The 24,206-nt window shown below is 41.8% G+C and overlaps 1 protein-coding gene across 2 annotated transcripts in view; it reads left to right on the forward strand.

The window, feature by feature from the left end:
* The window catches only part of LOC141117662 (high affinity immunoglobulin gamma Fc receptor I-like), a 61,497-nt gene that overhangs the window by 18,128 nt on the left and 19,163 nt on the right, over positions 1-24,206 (forward strand). For both annotated transcript variants that reach the window (XM_073610626.1, XM_073610625.1), the window contains exons 3-6: positions 748-1,002; positions 9,849-10,103; positions 14,022-14,264; positions 23,434-23,688. In XM_073610626.1, the coding sequence (XP_073466727.1) occupies positions 748-1,002; positions 9,849-10,103; positions 14,022-14,264; positions 23,434-23,688 (1,008 nt within the window). The remainder of the gene's footprint in view (positions 1-747; positions 1,003-9,848; positions 10,104-14,021; positions 14,265-23,433; positions 23,689-24,206) is intronic.

A 24,206-nucleotide genomic window follows, 5' to 3' on the forward strand; every position in this document is an offset into this window, starting at 1 on the left:
TAATATATGAGGCTAGGGGTTGCCCCACTAAATTTGAAAAATTTTGGGGCGACTTCTTGTCCTAATACTCATGAATCAAAATTATTGGTAATGTCCTTTCCTATGTTGATATGACCTCAACCCTCATGTCTACAGTCACTTCTCATATGATACCACAATCCATTATCAAAAAAAAAAAATCTCACATTGTATTGATTTAAATCCACTAAGTTTGTTCATTAATAAATATTACAATATGTGCAAGCTTTTTTAATTGTGCAAAATTACTAATTATTGTTTCTTGTTTAATTAATGTACTTTATTACTAAAATAAGGAAAGCAAAAAACACCCGCATGCTTCTGTAATGAACTTCTACTGCATGTTTTAGCCTAATTAATTCATTTTTTTTTTTAATATGTTGATGTTGGATAACATGTACCTGTGTATCCTGATTTACTCAATAAAGTACATTATAAAAAAGTCCCCTAGAAAGTGAACTTAAAAACTGCAAAGAACTCAAGTCTGGATTCTCTAGGTGATATACTGTATAACTGAAGACCCACCCAAGAGAGAAATTTCCATTTTGGTTGAAACCATTTAGTCATTGACCATTTAACCATGTACTTTTGCTAAAAGGTTATGCTTTGCTTGTTCTGTAATGGAGACACATTTGAAATTAAACAACGTAATGTATCTTGGTGACTCCATTGGTTTTAGTGAGAAAAGATTTATAACTTTGTATTGTTTTATGATGTGGTGCATTGTAGGTTCTTCAGGGAGGCCTGTGTTGACCTTCACCCCAAACTGGAACAAGATCCTCACAGAAGACAGTATAAAAATGAGCTGTCATGGTGATAGAGAGAGAGGAGACCTGACCTACCTATGGTATAAGAACAATGAAAGAATACATGGAGATAGAGAATATAACATTCACAATGCCCAGATATCAGACAGCGGAGATTACCAGTGTCAGGTCCCTGATGGTGATAGAAGTGAATGCATCACACTGAATGTTACTGATGGTGAGTCAATGGGAATGTGACACATTTAAAGAGAACCTCCAGTAAAAAGAAAAAACTTTTTTTGAGTTGCTAATGACAGATCTGAGTACCTATCTAAATATAGCATGGCCACTGGTACCCTTGGTTATTTAATCTGGCATTGTCCCTGTATTTGCTGATTTTGGGTACAGGATGTTCATTTCCATTCCTAAACAATGCTTATTGGGTTTATTCCCTGATTCTGACATAGATAAATATACGCTTAAGTTCATGCATGAAGCACTGTTTGGCGCCAGGAAAGTGGTGGCTCGGGGATGGATACATGCCATTCCTCTTACCCTTGCAGCCCGGATCACTAAAATAAACAACACCTTACCATATAAAAAGGTTATCTATATTAATCAGGGTTCCCCGGGAAAATATAATAAAATCTGGGATAGATGGTTACAGTCTACTTCGCCCCGTACCTTATAGCAGTGAAGCGCTTACCCCCGAAGGAGCGGCTGATTAAATATTATATCTGTAATTCACGTTTACCACCCAACCCTCGCAGCCCATAGATTCAAAACTCACAGTCCTTAATACTTTTTCTCTTGCTTTATTCATCAACATAAACTGGGATGAGAGAAGGACTTCCTTTGAGATGCTCTTTGTTACATTATCATCTTCCAATTGCTCTTATGGGAAAACTATAATCAGTTGCGGATAGTTGGGAAATCACTTTGTGTGATTTCTTCAATCAGGCAAGATGGAAGTAGATTTGATAGAGAATAATTGATAAGGAGTCACTCTGAATAACTTCTTCATCTGCATGACTTTTAACCACTTCCATACAGGGCATTTTCACCCCCTTCCTGCCCAAGCCAATTTTTAGCTTTCAGCACTGTCTCACTTTGAATAACAATTGTGCGGGCATACAACACTGTACGAAAATGAAATTTTTATAATTTTCTCCCCACTAATAGAGCTTTCTTTTGGTGGTATTTGATCACCTCTGCGGTTTTTATTTCTTGCGCTATAAACAAAATAAGAGTGACAAGTTTGAAAAAAACACAATATTTTTTACTTTTTGCTAAAATAAATATCCAATTTTTTTAACAAATTTTTTTCTCAGTTTAGGCCGATATGTATTCTTCTATGTATTTTTGGTAAAAAATATCGCAATAAGCGTATATTTATTGGTTTGCGCAAAAGCTATAGCGTCTACAAAATAACAGGATAGATTTATAGCATTTTTATTTATTTTATTTTTTTTACTAGTAATGACGGCGATCTGCGATTTTTATCATGACTGCGATATTTTGTGACATATCGGACACTTTTGACACATTTTTGGGACCATTCACATTTATACAGCGATCCGTGCTATAAAAATGCATTGATTACTGTATAAATGTGACTGGCATTGAAGGGGTTAACCAGGAGAGGGCGCTATAGGGTTAATCGTGTTGCTAGGGAGTGATTCTAACTGTGGGGGGAGGGGACTCACAAGGGGAGGAGACCGATCGATGTTCCTCTGTACAAGGAACACACCATCGGTCTCCTCCCATCTGACAGGACGTGGATCTGTGTGTTTACACACACAGATCCATGGTCCTGCTCGGTTACCGGGCAATCACGGGTGCCCGGCAGACATCGCGGCCGCTGGGCACGTGCACCGGGACCCGAGTGATGCCCACCGGCGCGCGCGCGCCCCCTGGGGGACCTGGAAGGGCCGCCGTCATATGACAGCGGCCCAGGATAACAGCTGCACCGTCCCGCCGTCATATGACGGTGGGCGGGCAGCAAGTGGTTAAAGAACAGTCCATATCTCTATATGTGTGCTTGCAGCTTCACTGCTACCTTTTTACCACTACTTCCCATCTACATGGTACTTCCAAGTTGAGCTAAAGAAAAGTCACTCTGAATAACTCTTCCCGCTTGACTGATTGGAATCCCAGGGCATGGCTGAACCCAAAGTCATAGGCCATCACTGCCCATCTCACTGACTTGCGTACCAACACCCCTCAGCCTCTGGTAGTACCCTGCCCTTGGGCTTTCACTCACGTGATCAATAGTCCATGTGCCACTCATAAACAATCGATCGCCCAGTTTCCTTCCGCTTTGTTGCTACTTCTTCCGTAATAATTCTTAGTTCCCTTTCTCCTTTATGGCCCGCTCCCCTCCCCGCAGGGGCGGCCATCGACACCAGCAACTACATGCTGTGAGATGTCGTCTGTTGCTCCATGAGGACCCGTTCTTCACCCTTATTGCAAGGGTGAAGCTCCGTTGGTTCCCCGGAGGGGAAAACCTCCACTCCCCCCTCCGGGAACCAGGCTGGCTTCTCTCGCTCCTCAGAGCAGGACTCTACTCGAAAACTCCAAAACTCCTCCCGGAACCACGTGACACCCCTTTTATATGAGAGTCCCGGGTGTTACCAAGCAAATTAATGATTGGCCGAGATTAGCATACAAACTACCTGCCATTCAAAGGAAAATTAACAACAGACAGGCCTGCTGTAATAGCACAAGCCTGTCTAAATTTACCTGACATAGAAACCACCAGGAAAAAGGTCACCTACCAAAAGTTGATGCCCGCTACAGCAGTGAGTGTGGTTCTAATGCCCTTGTGGGTATACCTTTCATCATGGGATGCTTTTGCTGTGACTCTGGCAGTAGTTCTTGACTACTGTTAGATCAACCGGAATATCATCTCCTAGGCAGCATATATCGTTTTCTCTCTTTTCGCTTTTCACTTTGTCTCTCGGCTTATTGATTTAATTATTTTTTTCTGTTTCGCTATGTCTTGGTATTGGTGTTGCCCTATATGAAAATTTATCTTACCTTTTTTCTCTTTTTTTCTTTTTTTGGTTTATTAGTATTTGTAATGTAATTTATGTTTGTATTTTGTACAAATCTCAATAAAACTTTTTATTTAAAAAAAAAAATATCTATAGCATGGCCACTAGGGATCGATACTCACTTTTTTAGAAGTATAGGTACCGGTCAAAAAACGGACTGATATTACCGAATTTGCTTCAAGAGGTTTTACCGGGGTGATGCATGTAGCTGCATGTGTCACCCAGTACCATTCCTTAGAGCAAACGGTTGGCTTTAATGTAATGACAACCGATGCGGCTCAGCAGTTTGGCTGTTATTACAAGCATTGGGAGGGGACGTTTCCCCCTCCCATCGCCTTCCGCCACTGGCCCGGGCTCTCCCGTCCTACCGAGAGGTCCGAGCAACCAGCCGGCACGTCAGCCGGCTAGCCAAGGACTCGAACAAAGCCGATGCTTTGTTCGGGTCTCGGATCTAGTAGTCCGGAGGGATGTCATGACATCACTTCCCAGATTACCGGCATCTTAAAGATGCCAGTTTTAAAAGATAAAAACACTGATCTTGACATTTTGAATACTTTGAAGTGCAGAGGAGGGGTTTGGGGTCTTATAGACCCCCGATTTTTCCATAAAGAGTACCTCTCACATGCCTATTACTGTCACAAGGGATGTTTACATTCCTTGTGACAGCAATAACAGTGATAAAAAACCCCAAAAATGTAAAAATTACAGTGTAAAAAAAAAAATTTCATGTACAAAATATCAGCAAAAAATATTGGCTATCAGCAGGAGAGGTGGCCAAAATATCGGTATTGTATCGGCACCGAAAAAACGATATCAGTCAACCCCTAATGGCCACAATAGTTTCTTACTCACTGAAGCTTAGAAGGTTGTTAAAATGGGCCTCAGTAGCATTAAAATTCTGCATGAATACATTCCTTAAGTTCTTGTTCAGTGACTCTGCCTAGGCTGAGGTGATGCCACCAGTTTGCTGCAGGTAGGAGGAAGCATTTCCTCAGTCTTTTTCTCTGGTGACCTCTAGAACTTGTACACTTTTTAGCAAGTCACAAGATTAAAAGGGTTCAGCAGGGGTTGATTTATGTCAGACATTTGTTGTTGCAACCAATAACTGCATAGGCGACAGGATTTATATGATTGTGTCAGCATCCCCTTGGTCAAGGGAAGAACTGTGATGTCTGTAAGAGGTAAATAATACCTGGGAGTGTTATGCCTCGTACACACAATCGAACTTTCCGCCAACAAAACCGTGGAATTTTGTCTGAAGGGCGCTGGCTTCTACTTGTCTTGCAAACACAGGCCACACAAATGTTGGCCAACAATTACAAACGTACTGACATACTAGACGTACTATGTTTTTTTCAGCTCTTTAGCGCCACCCTTCTGCTCCTTCTGCTTATTTTGTGTTAGTAGAAGTTTGGTGAGTGTTGATTTGCGCTTTTCTTTTTGCTTTTTCATTTCGCGCTTTTCAGTTGGCGCTTTTCATTTTGTGCTTTTTAGTTCATTTCTGAACAGCCATTCGTCAACCAGACATGTTGCGGAATCAGAGATAACGTGTTATTTATTATTGGCCTTGGAGTTATTGCTTTGACATTATTTTTTTGGTTGAATAATGATTTGATTTTTATATTTTTATTTTATATTCTCTATATTTTTTGGATGCATAGAATGCACTTTTTAGTTAATTTCTATTGGCAGATAGCATGTCTTTTTTTTTTTTTTAATGCGGAATAAAAAAAGTCTAGAATAATACTTGGCTATGTGTTTTACTTCAAATGACAGTTTGGGAGTAGGCAGTTACATTTTATAAAATACAATGTAAATTTAACAAGGAACACCAACATAGTTGTATCTTTGATCTTAAAAACTACGGGATAATGTTGTTGTGGTAACTTGCCCCAAAAAAAAAAAAAAAAAAAAAAAAAACAAGCATAATAATATTATTCTTGATATCACTAGAAAAAAAAAAGCCCTTGAAAATTTGTTTGCAATAATTCCATCAGTATCACCAGCAAAGCAGCTTCATTATTATCCCATTAAAGAAGAAGAGAATTGTGGGCTGCATTTCCAGATTTCATAATTTGCCACGTCACGAATGTTAATTCTCCATTACGAACGCTAGTTTACAAGACCGACCGCTTCTGCTTCTGAGCATGCGTGTTTGTACTTTGGACTTTTGTCCAACGGACTTGTGTACACACGATCGGATAATCCTACAACAAACATTTGTTGGCAGAAAATTTGAGAACCTGCTAGCCAACATTTGTTGGCGGACAGTCCAACAACAATTGTCCGATGGAGCGTACACACGGTCAGACTTACCGCCAACAGCCTTACATCCAACATTTCCCGTCGGAAAGTCAGATTTGGTGTACGGGCCTTTACACTTGCATCCTACATAGACACTTAAAATTCATAAACGCGTCTCATGGTAGGCCCATTTTAAAATTAATATTAGTTCCTAAAACACCCTTTTAATTTTTATATCTATTCCGTCCTTCTTTATCTACATTGACCATCATGCAGTTTATTTTCCTATCCATGGAATTTATTGATCATGACAAACAGAGGAGTCAATGGAGACCAGAAATAAACAGGAGTCAATGAGCTGGATCAACCCACACACATCCAGTGTCAATATATCACTTATGAATCTGTTTCTTTTACACTTTTCTACCTGTGTATAAATGCAAAAGTCTATGGGGAACCAATAAACAGTCAGACTAGGGCCAGTGGACAAGGTGCTGGTCATACCAATCAGGTCACTCCCCAATACAGCCAGATGGAAGGCCACTCTTTGGTGTTACAGTCGGGTCAGAGCTGCATTTAGACACGATGGGGTTGATTTACTAAAGGCAAATAGAATTTTCACTTATGCCGCGTACACACGAGCGGACTTTACGGCAGACTTTGCCCGGCGGACGGGATTTCGTCGGACAATTCGATCGTGTGTGGGCTCCAGCAGACTTTGTTTTCTCAAAAGTTGGACGGACTTAGATTTGAAACATGTTTTAAATCTATCCGTCGAACTCGAGTCTGGTCAAAAAGTCCCCTCGTCTGTATGCTAGTTCGACGGACAAAAAGCCACGCTAGGGCAGCTATTGGCTACTGGCTATGAACTTCCTTATTTTAGTCTGGTCGTATGTCATCACTTACAAATTCGACAGACTTTGGTGGATTGTGTGTAGGCAAGTCCATTCATTCAGACAGTCCGTCATAAAGTACGTAGAAAAGTCCGCCGGGCAAAGTCTGCCGTAAAGTTCGACCGTGTGTACGCGGCATTAGTTGAAATGACCTCAATACTAATGTCTACAGACATTTCATATACAGTATGGTACCAAAATCCAGTATCAGAAACTGCTCTCATACTGTACTGATTTAAATGAAAGAAGTGTATGCATTAAAAAACATTACTCTGGAGTTTGATTTACTAAAGGCAATTAGATTGCCCACTTTGCAAGGGAAGTTGCGCTCTGCAAGGAAATTTTCTTTTCTTTGCACGTTATTAGACATTCTTTACAAAGTAAAACTTCACCACATTCACTCAGCTCTGGGACAAATTCCCTTGCAAAGTGCAACTTCCCTTGCAAAGTTAACAACCTATTTGTCTATAGTTACTGTAATCAACTATTATCAACTACTACATTTTCCCCTAGGCACACTTAAATAGTAATGACATTTCATGAAGCTCTGTTCTTCGTGTCACAACTGTTTTAGTAAAAACCGGAGTGGAAACAAATAGCTATTGCTGTGCAGAGTTCTCAGCCAGAGTCTAACATACAGTACATGTTATAATTTTCATATACAGGTGCATTTCAAAAGATTTGAATATCTTCAAAAAGTTAATTTATTCTAGTAATTCTTTTCGAAAAACGAAACCGAAATATTATATAGCTTCATCACAGAGTGATATATTTAAAGCATTTTTTTCTTTTAATTTTGATGATTATGGCTTACAGCTAGTGAAAACCCAAAATTCAAGATCTCAGAAAATTTGAATATAACATAAGACCAAGACTTTCAATACAGAAATGTTGGCTTACTGAAAAGTATAAAAAGAAAAGTGTGTGAGTGTGGCGCTGTCCCAAAGTTGCAGAAGAAATGTCTGCATATATACAGTTTTATCAAAAGTGTCACGTGTGTATTCCTTTAAGTGAAATATGTATGGCAGTTATTACCACTCCTGTGGGTTAAAGTGACTGGTGATTTAAACATGAGAAGCATAATGAGTGCAATAAATCGCATCCAAGGTGTCTAGTGCTATATTCCCTCAAAAGGAAAAAACAGTATTAACCACTGCTAAGAGCATGAAGCGGTCTGTGTCTAAACACTAGAAAACACAAAGTTGCAATAAATACATCACACGTGACATGCAAAAAATTCTAAAGTGTCTAGTGCTAAATAAATAAATATTAAAATGTTGTTCTACAAACGTTGCAAATAACAAAGTGACAAGTGCCCAATGAAGAGGTCACTCTGAAAAGTGCTAAACACACGTGCCATGCAAATGGTTCTATGATAGTAAACAGTTCATATGGGTAAGTCCCCGGTGCACTATAAGTGAAAAAAGGCGTCCTTTGTGGGATTCCTCAAAGCATACAACAGGTGTTAATCCAGTGCTGGTGTCTCGCGTTGTGATTGTGCAGAGACTCACCAGCTGTATATCCCCTGCAGGGGTAACGAGTAGTCACAGTATGTGCCACTGTGCAGCAGTGCTTGGCAAGACCAGGACCAGGATGATATCATAAGGACATAAGAAGAAAGGATTCCATAGTGTGAAACCGTTTTTTTTGATGTTTTGATGTTGTCTCTGGGTCAGGAGTGGCTTGACACAAAGAATGCGACAGTTGTGATCCATGATTTGGATATGTCTGTGTGTGGTGACTCTTGAAGCACTGACACCAGCTGTAGTCCACTCCTTGTGAATCTCCTCCAAATTCTTGAATGGCCTTTGCTTTACAATCCTCTCAAGGCCGCGGTTATGTCTGTTGCTTGTGAACCTTTTTCTACCACATGTTTCCTTCCACTCAACTTTCCATTAAAGCGGGGGTCCACCTATCTATCGTTTTTTTTTTTTTTGAGTTCATTCACAAACTTTTCTTCTCAGCATTACATACTCACATATTGTGTGTAATATGTCCGCCTGTGTCAGATTTCGTCGGAAAGAATAACTTATATTATTCACTGCAGGCGGTTTCCATCTTCATTGTGGGCATTTGAAGCCCACAAGCATTTATTTCCTGGATGTGGTGAATGCTGTGCTCCCAGCATTCACTGCTCATTCCCGCACATGCTCAGTGGCATCCTGGGAAGCCTGAGACTAGCTCCCAGGAGTCTGGGAGAGGCTAGAAACACGCCTACTCCCACAGGAGGAGAACCAGGAAGTGCAAAGAAGAATAGAAAAATAAAAGGTAATTACGGCGATTTAAATTTTTTTAAACGGCATGTCAGCATCTAGGCAAGGAAGAGAATACATACAGATATTGTTCAAAATTTGGGTGGAAGCCCGCTTTAATATGCTTGGATACAGCACTCTGAACAGCCAACGTCTTTAGCAATGACCTTTTGTGGCTTACCCTCCTTGTGGAAGGTGTCAATGACTGTCTTTTGGACAACTGTCAAGTCACCAGACTTCCCCATGATTGTGTAACCTACTGACCCAGACTGAGAGACCATTTAAAGGCTCATGAAACTTTTACAGCTGTTTTGAGTTAATTAGCTGATTAGAGTGTGACACCATGAGTCTACAATATTGAACTTTATCACAATATTCAAATTTTCTGAGATAATGAATTTTGGGTTTTTACTAGCTGTAAGCCATAATCATCAAAATTAAATTAAAGAAATTCTTAAAATATATCACTCTGTGTGTAGTGACTCTTTATAATATACGAGTTTCACTTTTTAAATTGAATTACTGAAATAAATTAACTTTTTCATGACACAATTTTTTTGAGATGCACCTGTATATCCATACAGTAACCCCACATTAATTATAATTTGTTAAGCACATTAGTGTTGCTCTGCATTTCAGGTCCAGTCGTTCTGCAGACTCCGGTCTATGTGTATGAAGGTGACACGGTGTCTCTCCGATGTTACAGTCGCTCTAGACAACGTACACGACAGACAACATTTTACAAGAACCAGCAAATCCTACAGACATCAATGAATGACTCTATGTCCTTGGATAATAATCTCACAGATAGGACCGCCATTTACAGATGTACAAAAGAAATGTTCAAACATAATGATCGTATTTTCAGCGATGAGATCCATGTTTCTTACACAGGTACATTTCAGCAAATGAACATGACTTGTTGGAGTTGGAAAAGAGCAAAACAGAACTTAAATTCAAACCATATTGCGATATTTGCCAAAATTGCCTAACATACCACACAAAGCTTTCTATACAATTTTAGCTAACTCACAGGCGCAGACTGTCAACCTCGTTACTCCCTAAGAAAACCAATAGTGAATTAATCCTTTATTTCAATCAGTGCTAATATTGTAACTAAAAATAAGTGCATAGCAGTAATAGCAAAATTGCCAAACCAGCTGAGAAACAAAACCTATACTTGTAATTAGAGATGTGCATGGCGGAAAACATTGTTTTGTTTTGTTTCGCACTCATCTGTTAAGTTAATAATTTTGCTTCGCCATATACGTTATGTTAGAACAATTAATTTTCAGAATTCCTTTCATATATTCGGATTTGTTTATTGTATTCATTGTTCCAAAACAATTCGTATTTTTGGAAGTTGTTTTGGAAGATTCAGATTTATTTATGTTATGATATAGAGATTCTGATGGATCCACCTTCATCCACAGTAAGTAGAAATCATCGTATTTCACTTTTATACCTTACTGTAACTATTTATTGCAATATGTTTCTATTTCATATTGTATTATTTAGTGCATTTTTTATAATTCACTCACTAGAATAAAAACACATTTTTTATTCACTAGTATAAAAATTCACTAGAATAAAAACAAATGGATCTGAATCAAGTCAGGTCAATTGTTATTATTTTTTTTTTTTTTTACATTAGTTTGGATGCTTCAAGCATTAACACAAGGCCAAATCTATTGCATGTAAAGTGTAGGCAAGGTATGGTGAGAAATACTCCTGCGCTTGTGAGGCCGTTTGTTGTAAGGAAAGGGTAGTATTGTAGAAAGTGGAAGGACTAGAGGAGATGATAGAGCGTGTCCCGCTGCCTTAACTGACCAGGGGTGGTCTGGAAAAGGCTGTTTGGTAGGAGGGTGATGGAAGGCGCGTGATCAGACACTTACATCAAGACATGTATGGTTTAATAATGTATAAGAAATACAAACATATGAATATTGAATCATACAAATACTACGTTGCATAAAAATAGGTAACAAAAAAGGCACTAAAAAGTTAAAATTGGGGTATGCCCATGTTGAGGCAGGTATTTAAAAAGGTTGACGCGTTTCGAGGGTAATCTCTTCATCAGAGCCAGGAGAACAGGAGCACAGACTGTATGGGCCGGTAGGCCGACATGTGTACATGGGAAGGAGTGGCTAGTAGGAGGGTATGTCCTGTGATGGATAGTTGATTATTCCAAGTTCCTTACGTCCAAGTGTTCTATGAATGTAATAAGAATGTATATTAATTATATTTTCCTTTTGTGGTGGTATTTGGCTGTCAGATGTGCCTGTCTCCAGTGGGTATGTAGGAGCGGCTGCAGTCTGTAAAGGTCCTTCGGGGTGGAGAGTCGTGTGATCCTGGAAGTTGGAGGGGGGAGGAGGTGTCCTTGAGGTAGCTGTAGCCGTGGATGCCTGAACAAGAAGTGTCTTGCTGCCTGGGGTCTGCAAGTCCCAGGCAGACCCCAGGCAGCAAGACACTTCTTGTTCAGGCATCCACGGCTACAGCTACCTACAGCTACCTCAAGGACACCTCCTCCCCCCTCCAACTTCCAGGATCACATGGCTCTCCACCTCAAAGGACCTTTACATTTCCCATGTACACATGTCGGCCTACCGGCCCATACAGACTGTGCTCCTGTTCTCCTGGCTCTGATGAAGAGCTTACCCTCGAAAAGCGTCAGCCTTTTTAAATACCTGCCTCAACATGGGCATACCCCAATTAACTTTTTAGTGCCTATTTTGTTACCCGTTTTTATGCAACGTAGTATTTGTATGATTCAATATTCATATGTTTGTGTTCCTTATACATTATTAAACCATACATGTCTTGATGTAAGCGTCTGATTACGCGCCTTCCATCCACCTCCTACCAAACAAATCTATTGCATCCTGTCATTCAAATGAAAAGAATATAAAATGAATTGGCTGTTTTTCTTATAACTTATTTTGGATTTGTTGAAATGTGTTACTATTGTAATTGGGAGGTTTGGATACATGCCAATCTCCAAAAATGAAAATTTTGTCCAAATTTTGATTAATAACGAAGTGAATTGCGCATGTCTACTTTTAACCACTTCCCGACCGCCGCACGACGATGTACGTCCTAAGTTTGAACGGGGATATCGTTGTTATGGCAGCAGCTAGCTGCCATAACCCCAGTATCCCCGTTTTCGTGCGGCGGCCGGCTTTCAGATAAAAGTGGTCCCTGCGGCAGATTCGCCGCGAGATCACTTTTATCGGTGGCGGGAGAGGGGCCCCCCCTCCCGCCACGATCCGGTGCCCTCCGCCGCGATCCGGAGCCGTCGGTAGCGGCGGAGGCGATCGCGTCCTGCTCTCTGGTGTGTCTGAAGACGAGTGAGGCTAAGATGGCGCTCACTCGTCTCCATGACACTGCTGGGTGGAAGCGACGTCAAAACGCCACTTCCGTCCACGCCTCTTAAAGGCATATTTTTTCAAATGTCATTTTTCTAAATGACTTTTTTTTTTTTTTTTTTTTATTGCATTTTAGTGTAAATATGAGATCTGAGGACTTTTTGACCCCAGATCTCATATTTAAGAGGACCTGTCATGCTTTTTTCTATTACAAGGGATGTTTACATTCCTTGTAATAGGAATAAAAGTGACACAATTTTTTTTTTTTAAACAGTGTAAAAATAAATAAAATATTGTAAAATAAATAATAAAAATAAAAAAAAATTTTTTAAACCCCCCTGTCCCAACGAGCTCGCGCGCAGAAGCGAATGCATACGCGAGTAGCGCCCGCATATGAAAACGGTGGTCAAACCACACATGTGAGGTATCACAGTGACCGGTAGAGCGAGAGCAATAATTCTAGCCCTAGACCTCCTCTGTAGCGCAAAATATGCAACCTGTAGAGTTTTTTAAACGTCGCCTATGGAGATTTTTGAGGGTAAAAGTTTGACGCCATTCCACGAGCGGGCGCAATTTTCAAGCATGACATGTTGGGTATCAATTTACTTGGCGTAACATTATATTTCACAATATAAAAAAAATTGGGATAACTTTACTGTTGTTTTATTTTTTTATTCAAAAAAGTGAATTTTTTCCAAAAAAAGTGCGCTTTTAAGACCGCTGCGCAAATACGGTGCAAAAAAAAGTATTGCAATGACCGCCATTGTATTCTCTAGGGTGTTAGAAGAAAAACCGTATATAATGTTTGGGGGTTCTAAGTAATTTTCTAGCAGAAAAACCTGTTTTAAACATGTAAACACCTAAAATCCAAAACGAGGCTGGTCCTTAAGTGGTTAATCACAAAACACACTAGTACTCTTTTGATTGTCCTCCTGAGCTTGGAATAAAGTCGTATCTGGACCTTTTAGCAGTGGTGTGGCATTTTAATTTATATTTTTGTTACATTACACTACAAACCAACGAGACTATGGAGATCTTTCGGATTGTAGAAGCTGCCTGCCTGGGAACTAGATCACTTACATCAGTACATTAAGATAAGATAACAATACCAACAAGGTAACCCTAGGGGTATAACACTATGTATCCACTTTCCTTAACTCCTGTTACTTTGGGGAATATTAGTAAAATATATTTCAAAAAATATTTTGACCAATCACACACATGTATTCAGCAAAGACATATATATATATATATATATATATATATATATATATATATATATATGTGTGTAAATAAATGCCGCTACACTATACATATTAGATATTTCCACACTTTTTTATTTGATGAAAATTTTTGAGATTATATGTAAAGATACTTCACCTTCTACCCCACCACTGCCACTCACAATGGGGTTATCTCCTTCTTCAAATTTTGTCTTGTCTTGTAGAGGATACGGGGAGAGTTCTGGTGACCTTCACACCAAACTGGAACAAGTTTCTTACAGGAGACAATATAACAATGACCTGCCATGGAGGAAGTGATGTGACCTATCAGTGGTTGCAGAATGGTACTGTGGTTGCAGAAGAAAAGAACTATACAATCACATCTGCCCAGGTTGGACACAGTGGGATCTACCAGTGCCGGACCAATCTCAGTAATAGTGCTTCATTCAGACTTAATGTCATTGATGGTGAGTTGGTCTTTAATTTAAAGAACTGTATTTTAACTCTTCCTTTTTTGTTCTCCAATGATCTACAGACTAGGTCAATACCTGTAATGTGAAAAAAGGGGAGAGGGGGAGGGAGAGTGGAACTGTCTTGGCATAATATACTTGAAGGTACGGATGAAAAAAATGTCAGAAAGGTAGGTATTGCACTCACATACACAAAGATGAACCCAGAATGTCAATGATGTCAGCTCCCAGTGGCTTCTGGAATCCTTCAATGTATATGGAACAATAAAGAAGGGTAAGAGAAGACAACTGTCTAATGCTTAGTACACATGAGTAGTTTATTTTATTGTTTTCAACCCAGTAGGGCTTGATGAAAAAAAAAACCTGACAGCTCCAGAGGAGCCACTGTACTAACTATACAGCGATCTGTTAGTACAGCGATCTCCCCTGCTGTGCTATTGTGTTCTGACAGGGGGAGTGCCCCTCCGCCAGAACACTCCAGTCAGCGCACTCAGCCAATGGCTGAGTGCGCTGATCGGGAGCCGATTGGCAGACCTTTTTCGGTCATGCCCCATCGACAAAAGCTGGCTGGCACACAGGCCGAATTTAATAGAAACCGGCCGATACCATCCGACATTTGGCCCATGTGTACTAGGCTTAAAGTGATTGTAAACCTTCAGTTTTTTTTTCTTTAAATAACAAACATATCATACTTACCTCCACTGTGCAGTTCGTTTTTCACAGTGTGGCCCCGATCATCGTCTTCTTGGGTCCCCTGGCGGCGCTCACGGCTCCTCCTCGCATCGCTAAAACCCCTGGGAGAAGCGCTCTCCCCGGGGTTACCTTGCAGGCGTGCTCTAGAGCAGTGTTTCTCAACTCCAGTCCTCAAGGCACCCCAACAGGTCATGTTTTCAGGATTTCCCTCAGATGAAACAGCTTTGGTAATTACTAAGGCAGTGAAACTGATCAAATCACCTGTGCAAAATAATGGAAAGCTTGAAAACATGACCTGTTGGGGTGCCTTGAGGACTGGAGTTGAAAAACACTGCTCTAGAATCCAGCATTTTTTGCGTTTATAGACACAGAATGCCGGACTCTGCCCCGCCCCCTGCCCCCCGTGTCATTGGATTTGATTGACAGCAGCGGGAGCCAATGACTGTGCTGCTATCAATCTATCCAATCAAGAGCTGAGAACCCCCAGGCAGAGAGGTAGAGCGTGTCTCCACCAAGGTAATGAAGGGCTCAGGTGAGTAAAACGAGGGGGCTGGGGAGCCTGTCAGTGTAGGAAGTTATTTCGCATAGGATGCATTAAAGTGAAAAACATGAAGTTTACAACCCCTTTAAGCATAGAACATGGTGAAAGAACTCATAGAACGTGGTGAAAGAACTCATAGAACGTGGTGAAAGAACTCATAGAACGTGGTGAAAGAGTAGGTATTGCACTCACATAAATGGTAGAAGTATATGGCATCTCAATAGATCTAATGTGAAGACCTTAACAGCTGCAAACTCATACTTCAGTATGCGACTGTATCAGTGGACACAATTTCTTGGTTCTCAGATGGATGTAAAATTATAGAAAAGTAGGACAACCAACTCTTATGCCCCGTACACACGGTCGGATTTTCCGATGGACAATGTCCGATCGGAGCGTGTTGTCAGAAATTCCGACCGTGTGTGGGCGCCATCGGACATTTTCCATTGGATTTTCCGACACACAAAGTTGGACAGCAGGAGATAAAATTTTCCGACAACAAAATCCGATCGCGTCAATTCCGACCGTGTGTGGCCTGTTCCGACGCACAAAGTGCCACGCATGCTCAGAAGAAATTCCGACACGGGACAGCTCGTTCTGGTAAACTTAGCGTTCGTAATGGATAAAGCACTTTCGTCACGCTGCAATGTTCAAAATGGTTTAATACAGCGCACTCTCTTCTTCTTTATAATGTGACAAGAATTAAGTCGTTTTGATGCTCATATTCACACACACTTCTCACAAAGTTTTTTCGTTACTATTTATCGGGATTCCCTCAATATATTTTGATTTCTCACATCTGACAACATATTTTTTTTTTTTTGTTTTTTTACTTTAATGTAGAATCTTTTTTTGTGTTTCTCTTTTTATTTTTTTTTTTTTGGTGATTTTGATTTGTACTCCCGAAAATGTTTGTGTGTTTTTTGTGACAAGTTCCCACAACACCACTAATATGTTGTTCTATTTAATCTGTAGGAGATTGTTTGGTGTTGTTGTCCCTTGTTAATTTCACATTGTACTTTAGAAATGTACCTGAATCGTCACCAACAAACTGTCCTTTTTGGATGAAAACACACACAGGAGAGTAGAATTTACCGAAAAATATTTTATTAAGGGGTCACAACTATAAACAAATAGTGAGGCAACGCTGGAGAAACTGCAGAAGTGGGCAAAGCCTTGGACCCCCGGGGCAGACATCAATTATTTAAAAGCAAAATTGGTGGCCTGAGGAGTCCTTATCTAAGGGAGGGCAGTCTGGTCCAGAAGTCCCAGAGATCCGGAAAGCAGCAGATGACATCTGTGTCCCCAGGCTGTGGTCATACAAGAGACTGCAGCTTTTGTCAGACCAGACTGAACCCAGGGCCATCACTCTTTGGTCTTCCTTCCACGCTTCCTTACAGGCTTTGGCTGTGGTGGTGGAGTTGTGGCAGCAGGAGGAGGAGGAGGAGGATCGTCCCTCTCCATGACATCCGTCTTGTGTGTCAGTTCCCCACTCTCCCCCTTACGTAGGACTTTATAAATCAGGTCCTCAGAAATCTTGCGTTGGCCCTCCTGCATGCCCTGCAATTTGGTGGCAGCCATGCAGGCAAAGGCCTCTTCAGGACTGGGGAAGGCTCTGAGGGACGCCGAAGCCTCCTGGATCAGCCTGTACGCTGAATCCTGCACAGGACTGGGAGTGGCCTTCCTGGCCCTTTTATATGGCAGGCGGAGGGGAGGGACCTGAGACTCAGTCAGGCTGCGACTGGTCCCTGGCTTCTCTTGGCTGACACTTAGCCCCGCCTCCTCCTGGCTGCCACTAATCCCCGCCTCCTCCTGGCTGACACTAATAATCCCCGCCTCCTCCTGACTGCCACATTCCACAGCCTCCTCCTGGCTGAGGTCTTCCTGTGTATGAAAAAGGGACATAGTTTTAGTATTGTTTTCATCAATCACACACAATTTTCACCTCCTGACTGCTGCAAATTCAATGTTAACAAATATAACAGACTATCCTTCTGAGCCCAGCATTTTGCATTCTTGTCCCAATTTTGGGTGCCCACTACTGTCTATTGATATGTAAAACACTTTTTTCAAGCAGCAATTAGTGTTCAATAATAACATCTAGTAAACATCATTTATTTATTGACCAGAAATCTGTAGAAGAATGCTATACCTGACTCAAGCTGGGCTCCTCCACTTCTTCCTGGCTGGAAGGCCCAGGTTGGACATCAGAAGCCTCAGCTGGTATGGAAGGAAGAGTGGAAGGAAGAGTGGAGAGGGATTCCCTGACTTCAGTGTGGTCTGACAGAAATCGCAGTCTCTCATAGTACCACAGCCTGGGGACATAAATGTCATCTGCTGCAGCTCCGGACCTCAGGAAATCCGTGACCTTCTTGCGCTCCCTAAGATAAGTGTTCCTCAGGCCACCAATTTTAGCTTTCAAATAGGGGATGGTTGCTGTGGGGACCACCGGCTTCACCAACTCCAGCAGTTTCTCCAGCGCTGCCTGCCTCTTCTGTTTGTGGTTATAGTGGGGGTGTCTCACCTGCCACAGACAGGGCAGCTCTCTGTACTTGTCAATAAACAGGGGCAGGAAATTGTGGTCGTTGAACCCATCCATTTTCTCTGCAAGACACAACACAAGACAAACCCTAATGTCAGGCCAAACTCCCCTAATCTTGTTACAATATAGGCTTCCATTTCGAAGCAGTATAGGCCCAAGTTTAGATCCTACCTTCGTTAGCACGATCGGCGTCTCCGATGCTCCTTCCTCCGCTCACAGATCGTACGTAAGACGCGCGCGTTACGATTTATACACACTGCGCATGCGTATAACTCCGCCCGCCCCTGACGTTCTTTCTATTCTATTCCCCGCCCCTTTTCGTTCGGCGCAGTGGAGGAAGAGCACATGGCGGATAGACAGCAGGATCGTGCTAAGTACAGCAACGAGGAGGAGGGGGAGGAAAGGCCGGAGCCTGAAACGTCCCGATCCAGAAGGAGATTAAAGGACTCAAATATGTCCTTTGGGGAGATGTTGGAGATGGTGGACATCCTGAAGAAGGCCGACTATGATGGAAAGTATGGGCCTTACCCCAACCCCAATGTCAGAAAGGCCAAGATCATGGCGAAAGTGGTCAGGAGTCTGCACCGGAAATTCGGGGTACGACGATCGAAAGATCAGCTCAGGAAGCTGTGGTCGGACCTGAAATTACGAGAACATGAGCAGTACATAAAGATCCGGAGAGTGCTGCAAAAAAGTAAGTAGTTGTGCTGTGTTCCTATTCTTTATGTTTATTACGTTCATGCTGCTCCATGTGCTTTTAGGAACTGTTGTACAGTTTAAAATGGCAACTTTCATGTTCATGGGCACATTATTCGTTCGGATCACACATTTTTTTTTCGGACTATAAAATACCATTGTTTAGCCCATATGCATTTGGCCACCATTTTGAGGCCCTATACTTGTCTTCAAAGAATTGGGTTGTGTAGATGGCTTTGTTACTAGAATGAAATGCAAACTAGATTGTGTGTAAGGAGAGGACACTGAGCAGCTGTTTTCACATCTGGACACTGGAGCACTAGTGTGGGACACAAGAACACCATTTTTATTAGGGGGCCACACAGGTGCTCCAGTGTATACTATAGGGGGGATACATCTGTGAAGCTTGTACCAAACAGGTAAAGTATTGCAGCTTGACAAAGGACACTAAAAAAAGCTACATCTTGGAACTCTGCTAAAATAGACAATTGTACCCCACTTCCAAGCAATGTTTCATCTTTATAGTTCTGCCATCAAATATCTGTGTGCTAATTATATCATTTTTGTTTTACATAGGGGAGAAAAGACTCAGAGGACACCCCTCATCCGAGGAGAACAGAGCCCCCCCCCCTCTGGAAGAAGGGGAAATCCCACCAACACAAGATGAGCAGGAGGAAGAAGACGTGGTGGAACTAGTCACCACAACAGGTGAGTGTCTGCAACCACAGGCTCAGATAAGAGATGGATGGCGGCATTTTTTTTAGACCTAATTTATTTTGTGTTTCCTCTCTTTTTAGGTGATCGTGAGGTTGTGGATGAAGATCCTTTCACATCCGAAAGTGCCCAGATCCTGATCGGGGAGATCATGGGGTGTAATTTACAATTGGAAAACATCAAGCAAAACATCAATGATGTTATTCCCAAATATAAAAACATCATTGATGTTTTGGGGCGAGTTTAAAGCCCCTCCAAATCACTTTCTTCTTTTGTCTGCTACAATGTGCTAAATGTTTTTGTGATTTTGCACAAAGCCAAATTTGGAGGATGCACACAATGTGTCAACATGTGCTATCTGCCATCACGGGAGATCAATGGACGCGTTTTGGGGGTGCAACCCCTTCCTCAATTATAAAGTAACGGTGAGGAAGGGCTTTCTCCCCCAAAACACGTCCCTTGATCCCCCCTGATGGCAGATAGCACATGTTGACATTGGGAAATTTGTGTGCATCTTCCAAATTTGGCTTTTCCAGGGGTGATTTCCCCCCATCTGAACGCAATATCAAACACAGTTCCTAAATACTCATGTCTGATATTGCCTTCAAGTTCTACCAAATGTGAACTTTGTAAGATCAAGATTTGTGTCTTTCTTGTGGGTTTTACACTGGCCTGTTTTCTATAAAATGCACATTTTGATTTTGGATAATGACACCACAAAATATGTTATACAACAAACATGTCGGTTTGTCAGAAAAACCTTTGGTAAATGCACATGTGATTGTGCAGGTATTAAAAAGATTGCTCATCAAGAATGTGTGGATTATTGTCTCAACGCTACAACACTTTTGGGGTGATGTAATTGTTGTTTTATGAGAAAATGGGGGTAATTTCCTAAGGGGAAATCCACTTTGCACTACAAGTGCAGTTTCAGTGCAGTTGCAAGTGTACTTGTAGTGAAAAGTGTCTTTGCATTTAGTAAATAACAGCCAACAGTGCTTTGTATAAGGTTACACAATCACGACATTTTCTGCACTCCACACATTTCTGTCAGGGTCAGCTCAAACAAACACAAGCAGTAAATGTCCACAAAGAAGAGCCTGGGGGGAGATGCCTGTCGAGAACTTGAGGTCCTGCAGGCTTCTCCCTGTGGCCAAATACCACAGGGTAGCGACCAACCTCTGCTCCGGAGTGATGGCTTGCCTCATGCAGGTATCCTGACTGCTGATATAGGGGGTCAGCGAAGCCAACAAACGGTGAAACACGGGGTCCGTCATCCTGAGAAAGTTCCTGAAATCATCAGGATTATTCTCACGGATCTCACGGAGCAAAGGCATATGACAGAACTGGTCACGCTGAAACAACCAATTCTTGGTCCATGAACTCCTCCCCACCCTGTTCATGGACTGGACTTGTGTCAAGGTCAGGACCCCAACACCAAGCCCCCACACAGCACGAACTGTACAAGGAGTACGCATACGAAACATGGCTAGAAAACGGTCGGCTGCTCAGAACGAAGTAACAGAACGCACTGAAGAACAGCAAGGCCTGTGAAGAGCGACCTGAAAAACAGCAACGAGCGGACAAGATCGCACAGAAAACTCCGATACGAACTGACTGCACGCACTGAAGAGCAAATACAAACCCACAAGCACAAACTGAACGGCAGAAAACGATCTGAAAGCCACGAGTCTGAAAAAGCGCGAATCGTCTCTCACCAAACTTTTACTAACACGAGATTAGCAAAAGGAGCCCAAAGGGTGCCGCGCTTGGTTCTGAACCGGCCTTTTCTAGTCTCATCGTACGTGGTGTACGTGACCGCGTGGTTGTCGATCGGAAATTCCGACAACTTTGTGCGACCGTGTGTAGGCAAAACAAGTTTGAGCCAACATCCGTCGGAAAAAATCCTAGGATTTTGTTGTCGGAATGTCCGAACAAAGTCCGACCGTGTGTACGGGGCATTAGTGTAGTCTTAGTGAGAATGGTGGTGTGAAGAGCAGAATATTAATGTACTCACATTTAGAAATGGCATTGCTCATAAAATTCAGCAGACAATAACCTCTTATCCATCCATGATGTTGCTGGTAAGTAGAGGGAGGTTCCTGGTGGAGATCCTTGTCAGCCAGTATGGGTACACCCACAATTAAAAAAATTGTAGGCAAATAGAGAGTTTTTGCCAATGAGTGTAGTATTGGCAAAAACACATGGATGATACATCTCCAATGACCACAGGTGTATGGGTCTGTCAAGACGTGGCGCAAGATGACCAAGGGCTGAAACCCAGGAAGAGCCAGCACTAATACTGTGCAGTCAAGTGGGAGACAGCAGTGGACAGCAAGGAAGTGTGATGCGTCAATACCTGTCCATCACCTGACATAAATGATCATGTCCACAGCTATTTGGAGTACAAAGTACAGGAGTTAGGAGTTAGAAGGTTAGAAATTAGTTGACTCCAAAAGCTCTACTCTTTAGCATTAAGTCAAGCCCCAGTGAAGTTTGTTTTAGCCCCCCCCAAGACAAAGCAACAGAAGTTTCAATGTTTTCCTCTTGATGTGCTTAATTTAACTCACCTGACTATGGGAATATGAACACTTATTGAATGCTATTGGTTGCTGGACTCACCTTATTCTGCTGTAGTGCCATACTGAATTAGCCTGTTCATCTTACAGTAGACCTATGGTTCTTAATTAAAATATTCTGCAACACCTATCTATAGCAGGGGTCTCCAAAATTTGTAAACAAGTGGCCAGTTTACGGTTCTTCAGACTTTAGGGGGGCCGGGGAGAAAACAATGCCACATCTTTAGTGTGAGAAAGAAGAGCCCATCATTGGTGTCAGTGGGAAGAATAGTGTCTCATCATTGGTGTCAGTCGGAGGAATAGTGTCCCATCATTGGTGTCAGTAGGAGGAATAGTGCCCCATCATTGGTATCAGTGGGAGGAATAGTGCCCCATCATTGGTGACAGTGGGAGGAATAGTGCCACATCTTTGGTGTCAGTGGGTGGAATGGTGCCCCATCACTGGTGTCAGTGCAAGGAATTGTGCACCATTATTGGTGTCAGTGGAAGGAATTGTGCCCCATTATTGGTGTCAATGGAAGGAATAGTGCTCCATGGTAGGTGTCAGTGGAAAGAATAGTGTCCCATTGTTGGGGTCAGGAATTATGCCCCTATTGGCACTGTTAGTGGGAGGAATAATGCCCCATTGTTGGTGTCAGTGGCAGGAATTATGCCCCTATTGGTGCTGTTAGTGGGGGAAATAGTTCCTTATCTTTGTTATCAGTGGAAGGAATTGTGTCCCATCATTGGTATCAATGGGAGGAATAGTGTCCCATCGTTGGTGTCAGTGGGAGGAATAGTGCCCAATTGTTGGTGTCAGTAGGAGCAATCATCCCCCAAGGACTGAATAAAGGCTAGCAAAGGACATCTGGCTCCCCGGGCCACAATTTGGAGACCATTGATCTATAGGTTCAGCTGAAAATACAGTTTTATCTTAGTCCCAATGAAAAGTCCTTTAAATGCTTGTTGATCCTGCCAGTGAAGTCTACCTAATGCAGCTTCCTATGATTGTGTGGCAACAGCGCTGAACTGCTCCTGAATAATAAGCAGAGTTGCAGCTCTCATGTAGGCTATGCCTGCTTGTAAAAAAACGAGATGAAAAAATGTTGCAAGAGGTGTGCCATTGTCACTGCTAATTTGATAAAGTTGTAACTTGTCAATCGTCACCTGGCTGCACCTAGTCCTGCCCACAGCTTTCTGGATTGATAGCACTGCTTCTGTTGCTAAAACCCTCCCACTGTGATCTGCAGTGTCTGAGCCGGGGAGCGTGTGAGACAGAAATAAAAGAGGATTTGGCTCAGTCAGGGAAGGGAAAGGGAAATGTTTTGTTCACTTTATGAGGCTTTTGCATAACACAGTAAATGCATTTGAGATTTTGTTTTAGTTGCACTTTAATAGTTTGTTGTCAATTCATCATTGCAGGACCAGTCATTCTACAGGCTCCATCCAACATCTCACAGGGAAAAGAACTGACTCTGAGATGTCATAGTCCTCCTGGGTATGTTGTATACCAAACAAAATTCTACAAGGATAATGTCATAAGGCGGTCTGGAGGAGATGGTGGTTCCCTCATTCTTCCAGAATCAGAGGATGTGTCTGGAAGATACAGATGTGAGAAAAGATTATTTTGGGATCAAAATGTCATTTTTACCGATGAAGCCTCCATTCCAATTATAGGTAACTCCTCATCATTATGTGGAAGTATTCCTTCCAACTTCAGTAATTTTAAGGTGCAAGTACGGGTAAAATTAGTGACAACTCCAACCTGCTGGCAGTCTGAGTTGGAACATCTAATTCTATCAAACCGCAGAGAGACTGCTTTGTTTTTGTAGGGGGGCGGGGGTGGTAGGAAAGTTTAGTTAATTGAATTCAGTATTCTTTGTGTTTTTTCAGCTGTATAATCCTTAATTGACACTTTAAATGTTTTATTTTACTTGTTTTACAGTTTTTTTCTTTCTGTAAATAATAAAAATAATGAGGCTAAAAGAATGATTTTTTTAGCACAAGAACCAGATGAAAGAAGCTTACCTAACCTTCAGGAGTTAATTATCTCCCCTTAAAAACCATTAAAAACGATCTTCATTTCACCTTCCCCATTGACTCCAATGGCAAAAGTTTCCAGAAGTCTTCCCATTGTCACTGAAATTTTGGAGAAAAAAGCAAAAAAGGACACAGAACTGTAACTTTTTTCACAG

The sequence above is a fragment of the Aquarana catesbeiana genome, linkage group LG13 (genome assembly GCF_042186555.1).
Source record: "Aquarana catesbeiana isolate 2022-GZ linkage group LG13, ASM4218655v1, whole genome shotgun sequence".
Lineage (NCBI taxonomy): Eukaryota > Metazoa > Chordata > Amphibia > Anura > Ranidae > Aquarana > Aquarana catesbeiana.